We start from the raw sequence: 20413 nt of genomic DNA, 5'->3' as shown, positions 1-20413 counted from the left end.
TAGTGTTAAGTGGGATAGTGTTCTAGAAAAAGGATAGGAGTGGGGCAGGGACTTGTGCTTTTGGTGCCATTACTAGCCAGTTGCAAAGCCCCTCTTATGCCCCTCCTTCACTACAGGCCCACCTCCCTCAGTACAGACACTCTTTCAGCCCACCCCATCAATATAGACCGATTTTGCTCGGCTCCGCTCGTAGTCCCGCCTCCCTGCTGTTTCTGGAGCGAGCGCTGCCGAAAAAGACCGAGCCAACTGTACTGGGTACTCGGCTTGGCTCAGCTTGCAGTCCCGCCCATACTGGGCGGGACTGCGAGCCGAGCCAAGCCGAATACACAGTAGAGTCGGCTCGGTCTTTTTCAGCAGCGCTTGCTCCATAAACAGCAGGGAGGCAGGACTACGAGCAGATGGCTCGGTCTTTTCGGCGGCACTCGGTCTTTTTCGGCGGCGCTCACTCGGTCTGTCTCGGCATCAGGATATTTAAACATGGGCAAGGCTGCAAACGGCGCTGGGCAAACTGGTAATGACACTGGCAAGCTGCAAATGACACTCTGCAAGGCTGCAAACAGCGCTGGGCAAGCTGCAAATGACACTGATCATTCTGCAATGATGGACAAGGCTGCAGATGCACACTGATAAGGCTGCATTGACGGGCATTTAAATGTAAGTTTTTTTTCCTTTAAACTTCCCTCCTAAAACTTTTTTCCTTAAAATGCCCTCCTAAACTTGGGGTGCGTGTTATATGCCAGTGCGTGTTATACCCCGATAAATACGGTAATAAAAAAATTATAACCAATTATATGACAACACTGTACTGCACTGGTAATAGTATGTAAAACAAAAGAGATTGTGGAAAGGAATTTTTCTTTAATTTCTTAACTTTCCAAAAAAATTACAACTTCAAAATACCAGCCAGCCAGCCATGCCCATCAGAATTAATGATCAAAAACAGCGCATCAAAGGGACTAGTAGATTGATGTGAAAAAGACTTTAAAATGTCATTTATTAAATGTAAAAAATAAACACAGACATCTGATCCCTGCAGGATCTCAAACACATAAAAAACACCAATCATAAAACGGACAGATGTTTGATAATGAAAAGCTCCTCAGATCTCTCAATTATAACTTTGGAAAGGTCAAAACCAACGACCAATGTGCACAGCTTTCGAATGCCTAATGAATGCAATCAATCATCTGAAAGAACCCAAAAAGTCAGTGTAAACGAATGGAACAACGTTTCTAGGGACACTCACTTCATAGGTGTTCAATGGGCTGCAGAGCTGATGAGTCCAGTCTGATGACCGAGGGGGAGGTGTTTATTTCAGCTCCATCTGAAGCGTTCGGCTTGGAGGCAGAGGTGTAATGCTGCACGCTAGGTGGTAAGGATCAAGCTTAGTCACCAGATGATATCAGCTGTACACATAGGCAGCTTGGAGAACGCTGCACTGCCTGCAGTGCGGCTTGTCCGAGCGGCTGTGGATCACATGAGAGGCTTGTCACGTGGAAGGCTGTGAAGGGGAAGGTTGCTATGCCGACTCTCCTGCTTACATGTTTCGCGCTCCTGCGCTTTGTCAAAGCTGGAGCGGCATACAGCAACCAGAAAGATAAAGGCATCGGGTAGTGTGTAGGGGCGGGGACTGTCGAAGTCTCTCAGGTTAACCCCTAATGTGTCACTAAGCCTCCTGCAGTTAAAACCTTATTAGACAGGGGTCTGTGTCAGTGAAAGAACTGTTAGAAAACATCTAATAGGAAATGTGGATTGAAACATATGGTTGACACAGTGGTGTAGTGGCTAGCACTCTCACCTAGCAGCAAGCAGGACGCTGGTTCGATTCCCAACCACACCACCACCCGCCTGAAGCCTGCATGCTCTCCCCGTGCCTGCGTGGGCCTCCATGGGGATATTAAAGGATATACAGAAGGGAGAAGAATGCTATGGATAAAAGGACACTGTAAGTTAAAAAAACACTGTAAGTTAAAAAAACTCAAGGGGGGGAAAAAAATGCGGAGACCAAGGGCAAAAAAACAAATTATTTAAAAGATATATTTTATATTATTATTATTAAGTCCTTTCCTATAGGATAGTTAGAATAAATATATTAGCTACTCTTCGTTCATAAAAAAAAAAAAAAAAAAAAAAAAAAAAAAAAAAAGGAAAATGAAAGAAAATGAAAATATATTTTCTATAAAAAATGTAGGGTGGCGGTCATGAACGATGAGTAGCGACTATATCTGAGTAACCTATATCAAGAGGTTATGCTGAGGATGTCAATGTCTTCATTGAGGCCATCAGGCGAGAGAGACCCCATAAGATATATCCAGAAGGTCTCCCTGCGACAAAGGTGGGAGAATCTTTCGTTGGCCGTTAGGGTACCCTTGGGGATAGCCTCAATTGCAAGGACCTCCATTTCTTTAAAGTTTTTATCATGACAATGGCGAAAATGGCGTGGCACGCTGTGTTGAATGCAGCCCTCTTTAATCAGGCGGCGATGTTCGCCCACCCTGACTCGTAGGGCCCGCATAGTGCGGCCTACATAAAGGAGGCCACAGGGACAACGTAAAACATATATTACGTATTCTGTAGAACACGTGATGAATTGTTTAATCTCAAAGGTTTTTCCTTTGGATGTAGTGATGGTGGATTGGCCGTTGGGGATGGACTGACAAGTATAACAACCTCTTTTACGACATTTAAAAATCCCACATCTATTATCAAAGTACATCCTAATATCAGGGAATATATTATTATCCTTTCTATTGGATTTTATAAGTTTATTGGGAGCAATAATATTTTTGATTGTACGAGAGCGTCTAAAAGTGATTTGGGGTCTGACCGGAAGGAGTGGTGCTAAAATCGGATCCAGCTTTAGGATATCGTAATGTTTAAGAATTATTTTAGACATATGTTTATATTGTGTGTTAAAGGTAGAAATAAACCTAATTGTAGTATAGTCATTAGTGGAATTTTTGGGACGTTTTTTCGTAGGTGAATGCTTGGTTGCGTGTTCCATAAAGGCCTGTGTGACTAAATCATCTGGGTATTCTTTTTCTATCAGAATTAATCAATTTTAATTAATATTAAAATATTAATATTATATAAATACCATAGTTTGTGGACTGTATAACTTTCCTACAGACTAAATAATATACACTGATTTGGGTTATTTTCACCACGAAATGTAGCAGAATACATTTTGAGCTAAATTTATGTAGCGCCGGGCTCCTGAAGAGCATGCGCTATGTATTTGTCAATTTAAATGTTCCTAAGACCATAGTTGGGTTAATTGTAGTAAATTATGGTCTCAGTATCAGTTTGGCTGGACTGTATTGTGTTCTGCTTGGCCATAGGTGTGGGTGTCACCTTTGGCAGGCATTGGAATGCAGTCCGGTTGGACGTTTTGGGTGCCAATCTTTCTCGGAACCAATCAGTGGGTGTGTTGTCTCGCTGTGTATTCTGGGAAAGGGTACTTAAGGTACTGAGGTCACGTGATTCGGGGTTCTGGTCCAGAGGATTCTTTCTGACTGCCTGGTCCGGGGTCTCCTGACCAGCCCCCAGAGGCCCTCATGGCCTGGGGTGCAGATCCATCCGTTTCTGAGTCTCGGGGCTGGCTAGCCCAAGGCACAGTAACTGGAAGGAGGGTTCCAAGGTGGTCCGGTGCCGTCTCGGTTTTGGAGAGGCCCAGCAACTGAAAACGCAACCAGGGGAGGACTCTTCAGAAGAGGGCCATGCGCAAAGCTGGCTGCTCAGCAAGAGCCTGGAAGCTAAGCTGGAAAGGACACCAGGTGAATCCACACTCATACGGTATCACTGGACTGGCTGCAAGATAGTGGTACCGTATGAGAGTTCTCTGATTTCATCCTTCAGTTTCAACCAAGTCTGTGGAAGAGACTTTTCTTTATCTGAATCACCTGTCGGTTGCTAAATTCACCAAAAGGGATTTATCCGATAGTTGTTATATCCAGTTGCGAATGGCTATTCCCTGGATTGCATAGAGAGAGACATTCAAGTGTCAGCAGTTCCAAGAGTACCTGAGCTTTACTACCCATACCCTCTATTCCCTTCTGAGAGACTGTTCTGTTTAACGTTTTGCAAATAAAAATCCCTAAAGTGGATCCAGTGTCAGTCTCTGCAGTTCGTTGGGCCATCTACCTCCGGAAACTCCTAGACACATACGAGGTCAAGAAGGTAATGGTAAGCCCAAAAATAATGAGCCGCTCCTTCGGGGGGGTCAGTGCTACATTTATGAAGAACAATTATTTGTTTGCAAAATTTTATAACAGAAACAAAGAAAACATGTTTTTGTTCAAAATTTGCAGTCTTTTTTTGTTTATTTAGCAAAAAAGAAAAAAAAACTCAGTGGTGATTAAATACCACAAAAATAAAGCTCTAGTTGTGTGATAAAAAAATATAACAATTTAGTTGTGGTACAATGTTGTATGACCACGCAATTGTCATTCAAAGTGTGACAGAACTAAAAGTTGAAAATTGGCCTCAGCAGGAGGGGGGTAAAAGCATCCGGTATTGAAATGTTAAGCATCTGACACACATAGGGGTGTTTTGGACACCTGAGTCTGCCTTTATACATTTTGGTTCAGGTCACTATATCACTACAGGACAGAGTCGGATGAATAACAGCTTCCGGTAGGTACTGTTTGGACCTGCTGATTGGCCACTAATCATGAGCTCCCTCTAACTCAGAAGCCCCACTCAACCAGTGAGGGCACCAGTAGTGTGGGAGAGGTGGTGAGGGTAACTGTCCCCCTGCCAGTAGGGATGGGCTATGTGTAGACTCTATCATTTGCCCTGAATATGCAAACTAACATTGTCTCTATAATCTGGTTGAGATGGGTCAACACAAACAGTTTGGTATGGCTTGGTGATAAATTAGGTTAGGTGCTGCTTACATTTGTTTTCTTTCTTTTCATCTTTCATTGTGTCCTCATAGTCGTCCTCCTTTTTCCTACAGGTTCCGCAGATGACACCAAATATACTGTTGATCAGCTGGACGGTGCCCAGGATGGCCTCAATGGAACTCGCTACTATCAAGATAGAGAAAAGGATGATGTTGAACTCCACCACATTAGGAGGTTCCAGACACGTGTTCCATAATTCTGGGTAGAAGAGGTAGTTTTTATTGCTGGGAAAAAAAAAGAAGATAATTGGATTCAGAAAGCACCAACATGTTAAGGAACTGAGAGAGTAAATATCTAATCAGGAATATTTTGAGGGGATTCTTGTAACTTAAACTGATACAGAGGGTGGGATAGTTAGGTATGGAGCGCACGCTGACATAACATACCCCACTGGTGCCATTATCTCAGACATGATAGGGAATTGTATCGGTGAAGTGCTGGATCCATGACATTGTTGGAAGTCCTAACTGGGTTTGGGACCTTTCAGTTGTCGACTATCTGGTGTGCAGGGGCCTTTGGTGGCTCTTAGAAAACTGTAGGAAAAAGGCCAAGCTATTTTATACCTCGGATATGATTTGTCATTATTTTTTGTTAAAAAATGATGTGTTTCAGGGGTTCAGAGAGGCCACCTTTAACAAGGCTTAAAGGGTTAGTTCACCATTACCAAAAAATTATCTATGTAGGTAAGAGGCAACTGTAGCTAAAAACAAACTGCACAATTTTGACTTAAGTTGGATAATGCCCTTGCCTAAGGTGTAGGACATTTACCTACCTCCTGAAGCCTGGACAAAAAACTTCCAGTGATGATGTCGCCCCATTCTGCCTTGTTGCTAGCAGTCCTAGGCAGTCAAATTTCATTTCTTCATTTTTAGGGGTTTGGTTTGGGGTTTTCACTGGAAACAATGGAGTGGGATAGGAAGAGAGAATGGTATATCCCAAAACTGTAGAACTAGATATCTTGAGGACTCCTCAATTTGTGGCTACACTTCACAGAAATGCTGGCTGTATTGTACAAACTACTGAATGTCCCATAGGACCTCTTATGCTGTTTGTGACCTGTACTCCTTCCAGAGTTAAGAGCTACACACTTTCCTCCAGCACTGAAGTTCAACTACTCACAGGATCATCAGATGCCTCCTGCCGATATCCACCAGGCTCTTCCTTGTGAGGGAGATGTAGACTCATACCACCTTAGGACAGCTGGATTCTGTCCCACCACATTTCTCCTGGTTCTCTCCAGTGAGCTTCTCCAGACCTAACTTGATCCTTGGACTTAAACTTGTGAATAGACCCCCCCAGCTAAGCTTAGCTGGGACCTTGATGTCTTCACAAAGGCTTCTCTAGCACTCCACATAGCCCCTGCACAGGGGTCTCCTCCTGCAGGACTGGACCCAGGAACACTGCACCCTGCTGCTCCGGCCTCAGACTATTTAAGGGCTTTCTCTCCATCTTCTGGGCACACCTTCCCAGGGATGGGCTGGAGTCCCATAAATAGGCAAACAAATGGCAACCACCCCAACCTATAACTGGTCTTTGCAGCAAGGCGCATGTGTAAGGGTGATGCATGTCAAAGAACAATTCCCTGCTCACTTACCAGCCAGCCTGCTGCAAACCACATTGTCCTGTCTAATAGTTCACGTTTAAACCAGGGGTTTTGTTTGAATCCATTTGCATATTAATGCGTAAGCTGCGGGGGCACTTCATGGCACCCCAGTGTACTGCAGTTCCAACTTTACATTTTGAGAGTCTCCAAAATTGAAGCACATACAGTATATAATACTGGATATATTGAGGGCAGGTATGCCTAGAGGGAGCCCACCCCTCCATAATATTCAGGCTGCTTGCTCTGTCCTTCCTCCCACCATACTTCTAGAATCCTCTAGAACAGGGGTCTCAAACTGGTGGCCCTCCAGCTGTTGCCAAACTACAAGTCCCATCATGCCTCTGCCTGTGGGAGTCCTGCTTGTAATGGTCAGCCTTGCAATGCCTCATGGGACTTGTAGTTTTGCAACAGCTGGAGGGCCGCAAGTTTGAGACCCCTGCTCTAGAAGACAAGGGGAAGCAATAGAACAGCAGCCTGTGGAACACTAAACAGCCCTGGATAATCAACCACTTGCTCCACTGATTATAGAGGAGCTAGCTACATTTTCCTAGCAGCCTACACTACACTAGGAGGGTGCTAGACTAGAACATCAGAATTTTGAAGGAAGACCAGGAAAAGATGGAAGCGTCAGTGATAGATTGGCGTGCTTGCACCACACCGGTGGAGGGGATCCACTGGCAGGTCAATCTGCGCTAATGTACTAACATGAGGTACATATTAGTGCATCATGGCATAAAGCTCAATACACAAATTCAACGATAGAGGCCACAAAGAAATATAAGAAGCAAGTGAGTGATTCATGTCTCCACGGTCATAACTGAACTGACCTTTTAAAAAGCCAAAAATATATGGGACTTACTTGTGTTCCATCAGTGGGTTCACAAATGGGCGACCCCAGATCAGGGAGGTATTGGTGGTGGGTACTGGGGAGCCAGTAGTATTTGTTTCTTCAGGGTTATCATACTGACAGACCGGTCCATGGCGTAATCCCATAACAGACATTGTTAGGCAGAAGAGTGATCCAGCGAGTATAGAAGCTGCACCCAGAATGGACAGAAACATCTGGAAAGACAATGGACACAGAGGTTTAGAGTTACCATGAGCAGATGTATAAGTGTTAAAACAGTTCTGCAATTTAAAGTAACCAAGTAAGAGAAAACAACTAAAAAGGCTGCTCCTCTACATGCAGTTTCCTGCTCATCCCAGCAAACAGTTCCTTATGGAAACCTTTATCTCTTCTTTTTTTCTATTCTGCTATAAACTACCTTTACAACAATGTCTCACCCCTGTCCTGCCCTGACTTTAGCCTACAACAACTCACTCTCTCATTCTTCTTGACCACCCTTGCTCTATGCACAGAATTAGGCCCCGTGCAAAAAGATCAACATCAAAGGTCTCATGAGCCATGCTGTTAAGCGGGTGTGAAGCGACTTTACCCTGTATTAATCTCCCCTCCTGAAATATAATTCCTCCCTCGTGCTGCCAAACAAACCTATTACGTGATTAACATCTACTAATCCAGTCCTCATCAACTGTTTTCAACCCCTAACTTGATACTTTGTCCCCCATTGTCTCCACTTACTAACTCATCCACTGCTTAGGCCATTACCAATCATTTCGAAAAAAAAAAAAAGATAGATGCACCTTGTGATGAAATCTCCCCTGTCCAGATATCTCTTAACATATCATGTCCACCACATTTATTATTTCCAAACAATGGGTTAATTTGGCACACTCAGGGTGAGGAAAAAAATATGGGAATGGGATCAGTACATAGGGAAAGTATTCAAGTCCATGACATATAGTCCATGTATAATTGTTAGGAATGCTTATCCCAAGAAGGCTGCTAGCTTACAGATAGAGGAAACTCTGGAACATAAAAACAGAGACAAAGCAGCGCCTTCTAAGTGTAGCAGTTAAAGAGGAAGTAAAACCTCAGAAAAATAAATAAATAAATAAATAACCCCTGCAAGACAAAGGCATAATGAGCTAGTATGCATAACGTGTCCCTGTCATTGCGGCCAGAGAGAGCGTCGAGTCAACATATCAAGGAAGAAGAAGAGAAGGCGACGACAGCGATAGAAGACCGGGTCACAGCTATTAAAAGAGCTATAAGAAGATAGCGGTGGCCCGGCAAGAAGAACCGAAGAGGGTGACAAGACCCCCAAAGTTGGAAGAAGACCCCCGGCGGCGACGAAGAAGAAAGCCGGGCTCCTCTGCTAGTAAAAGAGCTAGTAGAAGATATCGGAGGAGTCCGGCGAGAAGACCCCCCAAGACAGAAGACCACCGGAGCTGTGCAATAAATTATTTTAAAAACATGTGTTGGGTTTTTTTCTTTACACTTTTTTTCACCAGGTGAATGGGTAGGGGTACGTGGTACCCCAATACTCATTCACATAGGGTGGGGCCCCCCTTATTAAATGAAGACTTATATAGGGACAAGGGGTGGGGTCACCGGGTGATGTCACATGATGTCACAGTCCAGGAGGATGCTGGGACTGTGACACCATAAGTGGCGGAGTCACCATGTGACATCACCCGGTGACCCCGCCCCTTGTCCCTATATAAGTCGCTGCACAATGCGTCCCTGTCATTTCGGCCAGAGAGAGCGTTGAGTCAACATCTCAAGGAAGAAGAAGAGAAGGCGGCGACAGCGACAGAAGACTGGGCCACCGCTAGTAAAAGAGCTGGAAGAAGAAAGCGGAGGCCCAGCAAGAAGAATCGAAGAGGGGGACAAGACCCCAAAGAGGGGGACAAGACCCCCGAAGTTGGAAGAAGACCTCCAGACGGCGGCAAGAAAAACCGAAGAGGGGGACAAGACCCCTGAAGAGGGGGACAAGACCCCCGAAGTTGGAAGAAGACCCCCAGACGGCAGCGGCGAGAAAGAAGAAAGCCGGGCTACTCCACTAGTAAAAGAGCTAACAGAAGATAGCGGCGGAGTCCGGCGAGAAGACCCCCGGAGCTGTGCAATAAATTATTTTAAAAACATGTGTTGTGTTTATTTCTTTATACTTTTTTCACCAGGTGAATGGGTAGGGGTACATGGTACCCCAATATTCATTCACTTAGGGTGGGGGGCCGCGATCTGGGGGCCCCCTTATTAACCAATGGCCAGGGTTGTTGGGATCAGGGCCGTCTTTAAGGCAGGGCAAAGGGGGCAGTTGCTTAAATTCCCTTGTCCTTTGAAGTTTTAGTCCTGTGCTGTGTCCTGATATCTCAGTGTGAAGTGCTGCTACTAATGCTGCCCAGCTCTGCCCTATTGTTGTGTACAAATGACTCATCTGCAGACCCTGTGTTTACATGTAAATAACCTTCATTCATATGTAAATATCCAGGGCATTCATATGTAAATAGCTGAGGCCGGTGGCATTGATATGTAAAGAAAAGTGACATTCATATGTATATCATTCCCCCCTGCAGTGAGGAGATGATGTGCCGTAACCTCTAGCAACCAATCAGTGAGCAGTATTACTGTACAATAATCTCTAGCAACCAATTAACAAGCAGAAATCATGTGTTGTAACCTCTAGCAACTAATCAGTGAGCCGTAATGTATGCTGTAACCTCTAGCAACCAGTCAGTAAGCAGTAATGATATGCTGTAACCTCTGGCAACCAATTGCAATCGCTGCCTGATCTGATACAGTAAACTGATTTTAAGTCTAGCTGCTAATTATTGTATGTCTCAGAGAAGGTGGGGAGCAAAATTGAATGGGGGAGAGGGGCCCCAAGAAAATTTTTGCCCCGGGTCCAATCAATATTAAAGAAGGCCCTGGTTGGGATGAGGCCCTTGTCCTCATCAACATGGGGAAAAGGTGCTTTGGGGTGGGGGGGCCGCAGGGCCCCTCCTTCCCCAAAGCACCCCCCCATGTTGAGGGCATGCAGCCTGGTATGGCTCAGGAGGGGGGGGGGCTCACTCGCCCCCACCCCCTTTCCTGACCGTCCAGGCTGCGTGCTTGGATAAGGGTCTGATATGGACTTTGGGGGGACCTTCACAACATTTTTTCAGCATAGGGCTTCCCCTTTAAGTCCATACCAGGTGACGGGGCCAGCGAGGTGTCAATCTCGCCGATGGAGGTGGCGATATTGACTTCCTTCGCTAGTCCCGTCTACCTGGAGCCGCGTTCAAAATTAACGGACTTTCCTCCGTGTGTGGGCAAGTCCGTTCATTTCAAAAGTCCGGCGGACTAGCGACTAGCGCACAGACAATTTTGAGTCAAAACTTCTTTCTAAGTCCACCGGACTTTTGGAAAGAAAAAGTCTGCCGGAGCCCACACACGGGCGGATTGTCTGACAGACTCTGGTCCGCCGGATAGTCTGATCGTGTGTACGCGGCATTAGAGATACTAAAACATGCTCCTTTTTGGGTCCAGATTTAGCTCATGAGTGGCCTAACATTTCCGAGTCCTGCACCCAAAAAAGGATGGAGATTGTCACCAAGCAGAGGGACACCCAATATACATTTTTGTTTTTTTAAAAATCACAGATCTCATTCACACTCTCCAATTACACACCACGTCTCTACCCACATCCTGGCTTAGGAAACTTAAATTAAAGACCAAGTTCCAAGAAGAATGTCTTATTGGAACTAAACTACAGAAAATCTGTAGAGATTTTGATGACTATAACACTAATAAGGTTTTTTGTTGGAAGAAACCTAGATCTGTCAATAAGTATCCTGTGCACCATGATAATGATTGCAGTCCCTTTATGTTCGATGATCCCATTCCCCTTATGGACTGTGAACCCACAAACAACCTTCTCCCAAGTTACCCATTATCCCAGATCAAAATCATGTTCCACCTTGACTAAAGTCAATACTGCTGTTCCTTGTTTAACTACAAAGGACTCACCCCAAACCGAACATTTAGTTTCCCTTAAAAACAAGAAGGTCACAACTAATAAACCCCCTAGACAGACAGCAACCTTACCTTCTACCCCATCTCCTCATATTGCCTCACGTAGTGACAGTATCATACTCTGTCTTTTGTCTTCTCAGTCTGACTCTAGCATTTTCACTCCTTCTGTGATAGCTTCGATCCCCACAGAAGTACATAATAGCATTGGTGCTCATCCAAGCACCATGGCTATTCAATTAGACTCTCCACCCTTGTCCACAATCACTTCTAATGTGATAACCATAGATGAACCAACACCCTCTACCTCCTACGCAGACTATAAAGATTTAATCTATCTGATCATGTCTTGTCCAAATCTGAGCAGTCACTTTTTTTGCTCGTGGCCAAACTTTTGCTCCAACAGCACTTCCCAACCCCCTTACCCTTTTTCTAGATCTCAATAGATTCATTTGGAATATTACTGTAAAAGGCTACTTTAATATCAAAGCCCATAAGAATCTCAATGTTAAACAGCACATTGTCACCAGCCCTTTGGGCACTAGTTATTCGAAAAATGATCCCCTGGATCTTAGTGTCTCGGAAAGAAGTGCCCTGGGTCATCTGGAGCACCTATAGACTGAATATTCATTACGTCAAACTACTCACTCAGCACTTGTCCACATCCCCACCCATTCAGCAGACTAAATTCTAACCTAAATCCATATTTTATCCCACCTTTGCCAAAGGTCCCTATGTCCAAAGTTTTTATCAGGTTGTCTATGCGGAAATCCTACGAATGTGTCAGCAAACCTCCACACATACCCAGTCATTATCAAATCTCTCCATGGCCGAAACTATAGCTCTCACACAACTTACAGATAACAGAGAGCTCATCATCAGATCAGCTGATAAAGGAGGAGCTATAGTGGTTCAGAATATTTTGGACTATCAGCTAGAATCCTCCAGGCTCCTTTCAGACAATAAACTTACCAGTGACCCACTGCCCATGTTCTCTGAGGAAGCCCATTCTCCCGAAGATTCATAAGGACCTAGTCAACCTGCCTGGGAGTCTGATTGTTGCGCTTATGGAAAGCGCTTACATCTCGATATACATTGACCATTTTTTGCAGCCTATAGTCAATAACCTTCCTTCACACATTAAGGATAGTATCCAACGACTGAATATGCTACAACAATATAGCTGGGAGCCGTCTTATTGTTGGCTCTAGCCAGATGTAGTTTCCCTCTACAACCCTGTAAGAAAAAGCATAGAGAGTAGATGTAGTAAAAAACTACATACTCTACATACTATAGTAAAATACATATTACTCTAGTATTCTACTATACTTACAGGGGCGTTTCTGAATGAATAGCAAAGTCTTTGTGTAATATGTGAATCAGTATCCCTTCTCCTAAAGGATGTGTAGCGGAGATATGTATGTCTTTATCCAAGGCCGCATTTCCAACGTACTTTCAGGAGCAGAAATTGAAGAATCCTTCGTTCGTTCAATACTTCAACAAGAGTTGTTTTATTGTTCAGAAAGATAAACAAAGACAACTGACATCTGGTAACATATGGCATGGTGATACCCTCAGAAGGAGGAAAGGGACATCTGATCTACATTCTCCAAAATGTAGAGTTCTTTCTCTTCCCACCTCTTTCCCAACTCCATAATCCAACTCCATTCTTATACTGTTTCATGATGTTATGTCAGAATATCCTAATAACACCCATATTTGCATATATACCTAATATGATTCAGTCTAAAGATAAGTAGCATAACTCCACCCATTGTCCTGACATAGTAACTCAAAAATAGAAGTACCTACTCAGCAAAACCACTCCTCTCTGTACTCTGTGTTGTTATGTGACCTTCAGAAACCATCACTTATTACCGTACATATAACTTACATATATTTTCAGAAACTTTTATCACTTAAAATATTAATTAACTCAAAAACTTCTAACAACCTCCATTCGGCACAATGTAGGCCTACAGGCTACACAGTACTACCTCAATGAGGACCCACAACGTAATCCCCATAAGGTAAATTTCCTTTTGGAAATGTTGGAATTCTGCTTGACACACAACTATTTTAAAGCCAATGGTTACTTTTTTATTCAGACCCAGGGCACAGGGATGGGGGCAAATTTTGCGAACCTCACCATGCGCTTATTGGGAACATCTTCATATTTGGTAGAACAACCCCTATGCCTCCCATTTAGCATTCTATGGACGCTATATTGATGACGTAGTCATTATCTGGGATGGGCCAGATAATCTAATCCCAGGATTTCTCCAGGATTTGCAACACCAACACTATGGGCTTGTCATTCACTGTAGTATCTGATGACAATAAGCTTGCGTTTTTGGATCTAGAATTGTTCCATCATGATAACAGTATTTGTGCTCACAATTTCACAAAACCCACCTCCTACATCTCCAATTTGAACTATAGGAGTTATCGCCATCCACATTGGGTGAACATTTTCGAAGAGCCAGTTCTGCCATCTTAAGCATAACTGTATTCGTACACAGGACTACAATTTCCATGGTCAGATACTCAAGACCAAATTTAAAGAAAAAGATTACCCTGATGATATCATTGAAGAATCTTTTCAACACTATCTTCATACAGACATAACAAGTGACAGAAAGACTAAAACAGAGGACAGTACACAACCAGTGCCAGTTGTCACACAGTTCCATACTCAGTTTAGGAAGATGGAGAGAATTCTCTCTAAACATTGGACATATTGAGCGAGCATCCCCATCTAAAATCTACACTAACTGATCAACCTTTAGTACCTTAAAGAGCAAAAAACATCAAAGCCCAAATAGCTCAGAGTAAAATAAAACCACTAGTGCTTCCCTGACATTCTTTAACATCAAGAGAATGTATCAGTGCAAAAAACCCCTATGTCTCACGTGTAAACACGTAACACATAGTCAAAAAGATTTCACATGTAAAGGAAAGCAGTACACAATACCAGACTTCTTTACATGCTCATCTGAGTACATATACTGCTTGACGTGTCCATGCGGCCTACTCTATGTAGACCGAACCATCCGTACTCTCCGTAAAAGGTTTGGTGAACACACCGTAACTTTGTTGAAAATGGAGTGGATAAATATAGTGTCCCAAGGCACTTTAAAGAGTTTCACAAGCAGTCATCTTTAGGGCTTCGTGTTTGGGTCATAGAGGTCATATCCAAACATTTTCCCAAAGCAGAACGCTATAAACAGCTATGTGAGAGGGAAAATGACTGAATTTATACTTTGGATAGGCTATTGCCCGGAGGCCTTAATGAAGATATTGAAATTAATATTCTATTATGACCATATCTGTCCTCATTGGTCCATGTTGTATGTGCGTGTGTGTGTATGTACGAATGCCCTTATGTACGTCGTGTGTGTATGTATACACATATGCACGGATATGTATATATATATATATATATATATATATATATATATATATACATACAGTATATATATATATATATATATATATATATACATACAGTATATATATATATATATATATATATATATATATATATATATATATATATCTGTATGTATATATGTATATGTGCATCTTTCGCATTCCCACACATTTAGCCTACTCAATAATATATGTGTATATATGTATATCTTTATTTCCCCATCAAACAACAAAAAACAGAAAATAAAAAAAAAAATCAATAACTACCAATTTCCATATAGCATAATTAATCTCTCATGGCCATCCCATTTTGGTAATTTGATAATGATTTTTTTGATTCTCTGATTTTTGAGCATATAATATACAGTATCTCACAAAAGTGAGTACACTCCTCACATTTTTGTAAATAGTTTATTATACATTTTCATGAGACAACACTGAAGAATTGACTCTTTGCTACAATGTAAAGTAGTGAGTGTACAGCTTGTATAACAGTGTAAATTTGCTGTTCCCTCAAAATAACTCAACACACAGCCATTAAAGTGGTTGTAAACCCTTACAAACCACTTTGACCTACAAGTAAGCCTAGATTAAGGCTTACCTGTAGGTCCAAGAAATATCTACTAAACCTACACGGTTTAGGAGATATTTGCTGAAAGACAGCACGCCACGGTCAACGGCGATATGCCGCGAGTGTCGGCTCCCGTGCGCATGCGTGGGAGTGACGTCATCGCGGCTTCACCGAATGACAGCGGCGGAGCAGCGAGACCCACCGAGAAGATGGATGCGCCGGACTACAGGGGACAGCGGTGACTTAGCTGGCTCCTGTGTCAGGTAAGTGACACATAATGGACTACTATGCGATGCATAGTAGTCCATTATGCTTTACCTTTGCAGGGAATGAAAGAGGAAGTAAACTCATCAGGGTTTACTTCCTCTTTAATGTCTAAACAGCTGGCAACAAATGTGAGTAGTGAAATTGTCCAAATTGGGCTCAATTAGCCATTTTCCCTCCTCAGTGTCATGTGACTCGTTCGTTTTAAAAGGTTTTAGGTGTGAATGGGGAGCAGGTGTGTTATTGTATAATTTGGTTTTCTAGCTCTAGTGCCGCGTACACACGACCGGACTTTTCGAGGGACTAGGTCCGGCGGTCTTTCCGACAGAGTTTTGGCGGAGTTCCGACGGACTTTCTAAATGAATGGACTTGGCCACACACAATCACACCAAAGTCCGACGGATTAGAACGTGATGATGTACGACTGGACTAGAATAAGGAAGTTCATAGCCAGTAGCCAATAGCTGCCCTAGCGTCAGTTTTTGTCCGTCGAACTAGCATACACACGAACGGATTTCTCGGTTCGGTGGAAAAATTTAAAACATGTTCTATTTCTAAAGTCCGCCGGACTTTTTGGCAAGCAAAGGTCCGATGGAGCCCACACAAGATCGAATTGTCCAACGGACTCGTTCCGTCAGACCTTTGCTGTCAAAAAGTCCGGTCCAGTGTACACGGCATTACTCTCTCATACTGGTCACTGGAAGTTCAACATGGCACCTCATGGCAAAGAACTCCCTGAGGATCTGAAACAAAGAATTGTTGCTCAACATAAAGATGGCCTAGCCCTAGGCTATAAGAAGATTGCCAAGACCCTGAAACTGAGCTGCAGCACAGTGGTCAAGGCCATACAGCCGTTTAACAGGACAGGTTCCACTCAGAACAAGCCTTGCTATGGTCGACCAAAGAAGTTGAGTGCACGTGATCAGCGTCATATCCAGAGGTTGTCTTTGGGAAATAGACATATGAGTGCTGCCAGCATTGCTGCAGAGGTTGAAGGGGTGGGGGATCAGCCTGTCAGTGCTCAGACCATACACCGCACACTGCATCAAATTGGTCTACATGGCTGTCATCCCAGAAGGAAGCCTCTTCTAAAGATGATGCACAAGAAAGCCCGCAAACAGTTTGCTGAAGATAAGCAGACTAAGAACATGGTTTACTGGAACCATGTCCTGTGGTTTGCTGAAACCAAGATAAACTTATTTTGTTTAGATGGTGTCAAGTGTGTGAGGGGTACAAAGACAAGTGTGTCTTGCCTACAGTCAAGCATGGTGGTGGGAGTGTCATGGTCTGGGGCTGAATGAGTGCTGCTGGCACTGGAGAGCTACAGTTCATTGAGGGAACAATGACTGCCAACATGTACTGTGACATACTGAAGCAGAGCATGATTCCAACCTTTCAGAGACTGGGCCGCAGGGCAGTATTCTAACATGATAACGACCCCAAACACACCTCCATGATGACCACTGCCTTGCATCTGTGGGGCATCCTCAAACAGAAGGTGGAGGAGCGCAAGGTCTTTAACATCCACCAGCTCCGTGATGTCATCATGGAGAAGTGGAAGAGGACTCCAGTGGCAACCTGTGAAGCTCTGGTGAACTCCATGCCCAAGAGGGTTAAGGCAGTGCTGGAAAATAGTGGTGGCCACACAAAATATTTACACTTTGGGCTCAATTTGGACATTTTCACTTAGGGGTGTACTCACTTTTGTTGCCAGTGGTTTAGATATTAATGGCTGTGTGCTGAGTTCTTTTGAGGGGACAGCAAATTTACACTGTTATACAAGCTGTAAACTTTTATATGGTCATCTCCTGTTTTTGGTTGGCTTGGATGTCCCACCATGAGGAGGATTACATCGGAGGATTCATTTACCATCAGAGTGTCCCGGAGGCTTCCTGGTTTCCTATACCCTGCAGAGGTTGTTCTGCCTGTTTGTCTGACCATTCTAGCGATAGGTGGGCCCCACCATCTGGTAAGAGTCCCTGATTACTGTGTGTGGGATGCCACAAAAGGCTCTGTATGACGTTTTGGTGGTTGAATATCTGCTTTCTACTTTTGGACTTTTTACATCAACGATAAGGATCCACTCTTTGCACTGACTTTGAATTGTTTATTTATTGTTTTTGGCACTTTGTACATTTTGATGCTTTTCATGCACTAAGGCCGCGTGCACACGAGAGGATTGTCCGTCCAACTTAGTCCGCTGAAACGTATTTCAGCGGACAGTCCGCTCGTGTGTGGGCTTCAGCGGACTTTTTCAGCGGACAGTCTGGCGGACTAAGTCTTTCGGAATTTCCGTAATACAGTCCGTCCAACTTTGGTTTCAGCTGACAGTCCGCTCGTGAGTAGGCTAGTTGGACGGACTAAGTATGGCGCATGCTCAGAAAGGATTTACACGGCCGAAGGTTGCATTGCAGTGTATTGGACGTCGTATTTCTAGTCCCGTCGTACGTGCTGTACACGTCATCGAGCAAGCTTTCAGCGGACTGTCTGTTCATCGTGTGTGGTCAAGTCCGTTCATTCAAAAGTAGGACGGACTGTCTGTCGGATTGTCTGACGGACTTAGTTGGACGGACAATCCTCTCGTGTGTACGCGGCCTAAGTGTGTCATATCACATATAAGATCGAGTTTCCTTTCATAATTTTTTGAGATTAACGCAATTTTTTTATTTTAATGTATTCTACCTGGTTTAAATGACTTGGTTAATCGCTGCAGACCCTCATTTATATACACTATAATTATATTTGTTATAGCGCGATATATCACCTGTTAATAAGTAGTGTTAATAAATAGCACTGTTACACTGCAGTTGGCATGCATTTGTGAAGTGGCTAGGTCATGGACAGTAACCTGCTGGTGAGGGACTGTGAGACTAGCATAGGGCAAACTGCTGGTAGAGAAAGGACAGAGTAGGGACCTTAGGCCTGAGCTGCTACCATGGACCTCCTTTCTTCTGCCTCTTGGATGCTCTTGCCACCGCACTGCCTACCAGTCACCCTCTACGTCAGATGCTGTCAGGTTTCAAGCCCGTTAAAGTGCCTTCTGCAGTATTAAGACTGTGTACTACAAGTCCTTCTGTAAAGTATTGCTTTACCAGGTTCAGCTGTAATATTCAGGCTCTGTTGTCACCATGTTGGAACTTTGAGTTAATACATGTTGCTGCATTCCGTGGCCTCTGTGTGCATTTAGTCCACTCTGGGTAACAAACATATGGCCCCTCTTATGCCGTGTACACACGACCGGACTTTTTGACGGACTAGGTCCGACGGTCTTTCTGAACGAGCGGACTTGGCCACACATGACCGGAAAAGTCCATTCGAAAGTCCGTTCCTTTTGAACGTGATGACGTAAACGGGACTAAACAAGGAAGTTTATAGCCAGTAGCCAATAGCTGCCCTTGCATCGTATTTGGTCAGTCGGACTAGCACACAGATGAACGGTTTCCCTGATTTTTAGTCCTTTAAACTTGAGTCCATCGGCTAGATTTGAAACATGTTTTATTTCTAGGTTCATCTGACTTTTGGGAAAAAAAAGTCCGCTGGAGCCCACACATGATCGAATTGTGCGTCAGATTCTGGTCCGCCGGACCAAGTCTGCCGGAGAGTCTGATCGTGTATACGCGGCATTACATACATTTCCTCCTTTGGTCGGTTGATAGCCTCCCATGGCTTCCAATCCCATCTCTATGCTGACAACACCCAAAGCTATCTCTCTAGTAAAATAAAATAAAAATACCGTGCTAATAACACCTAACAAAAAAACAAACCACCAAAAATGAATAAAATAAACAACTAAGCAGCCACCAAAATTGAGATACACACATAAAGTTAGTAGGAAAAAATTTAGCAGTGCTAATAAGTGAGAAAAACTATTTGAATAAACAAACAATGTAAGGAACATAAGTCAATATAAATTGAAAAAATGTTATGCACTCAAAATGAATAGTTAAATCAAGAAAAACAATTATATATGATATAAATATAAATAAAAATCTGTGGGTGATATAAGGTAGAACTTATTCCACAAGGAATCCGGTCATAACCAAAAATCTGTGAAAAAAATGTACATAATAATTTGAAATCAGTGATAGTTCCTCCACCACAACCAAAGTGTGATCATCACAACAAATGCACGCTTACCAAATGGCAAGCTAAAACAGCTTGCGACCAAATACCCAGCCAGGGCCTTTATCCAAGAATGGAAACCGGAGCCTCCAAGTGATCCATAGGGTATGGCCAGCAAAACAGTACGAAACCCCCGATCGGACAGATTATCACCATGGTAGTCAGATGATACCCAGAATAAAAAAGACACACCATAGCATAATTCCAATGATAACCATTTAATTTGATAATAAAAATTACACTTAATATGTTTCAGTTAAAAGACAGAAAAATATCCGTCCGGCTGTGCAGAACGCCCGTCCGCTTAGACACCTGAACGCGATGACATCAGCACGTTAGCTCCTCCCGATGTACGTTTCATCAAATAATGACGTCGTCGGGGCACAGACGACCAGACAACATACGTCTGGCGTAGCTGAAGTGCTGACGTCATCGCGTACAGGTGTCTAAGCAGACGGGCGTTCTGCACAGCTGGCAGGCTATTTTGTTGTCTTTTAACTGCAACATTGTAATTTTTATTATCAAATTAAATGGTTCTCATTGGAATTATGCTATGGTGAGTCTTTTTTATTCTGGGTATCATCCGACTACCATGGTGATAATCTTTCCTATCTCTCTAGTCCTCAGCTCATCTCCTTAAGTCTCCTTGTGGATCACTA

The 20413-nt window shown here is 43.5% G+C and overlaps 1 protein-coding gene across 1 annotated transcript in view; it reads right to left on the bottom strand.

The window, feature by feature from the left end:
- LOC143961309 (transmembrane 4 L6 family member 5-like) overlaps positions 1–20413 on the bottom strand; it is a 64101-nt gene that overhangs the window by 4235 nt on the left and 39453 nt on the right. The window contains exons 3-4 of the mRNA XM_077470566.1: positions 7370–7572; positions 4899–5131 (exon numbers count right to left, since the gene is read on the bottom strand). Of these exons, the coding sequence (XP_077326692.1) occupies positions 4899–5131; positions 7370–7572 (436 nt within the window). The remainder of the gene's footprint in view (positions 1–4898; positions 5132–7369; positions 7573–20413) is intronic.

Source organism: Lithobates pipiens, unplaced genomic scaffold, assembly GCF_037356315.1.
Source record: "Lithobates pipiens isolate NorthernLeopardFrog02 unplaced genomic scaffold, aLitPip1_a1.2 Scaffold_8, whole genome shotgun sequence".
Taxonomy (NCBI): domain Eukaryota; kingdom Metazoa; phylum Chordata; class Amphibia; order Anura; family Ranidae; genus Lithobates; species Lithobates pipiens.
This window is presented reverse-complemented; position numbering and strand designations above follow the sequence as displayed.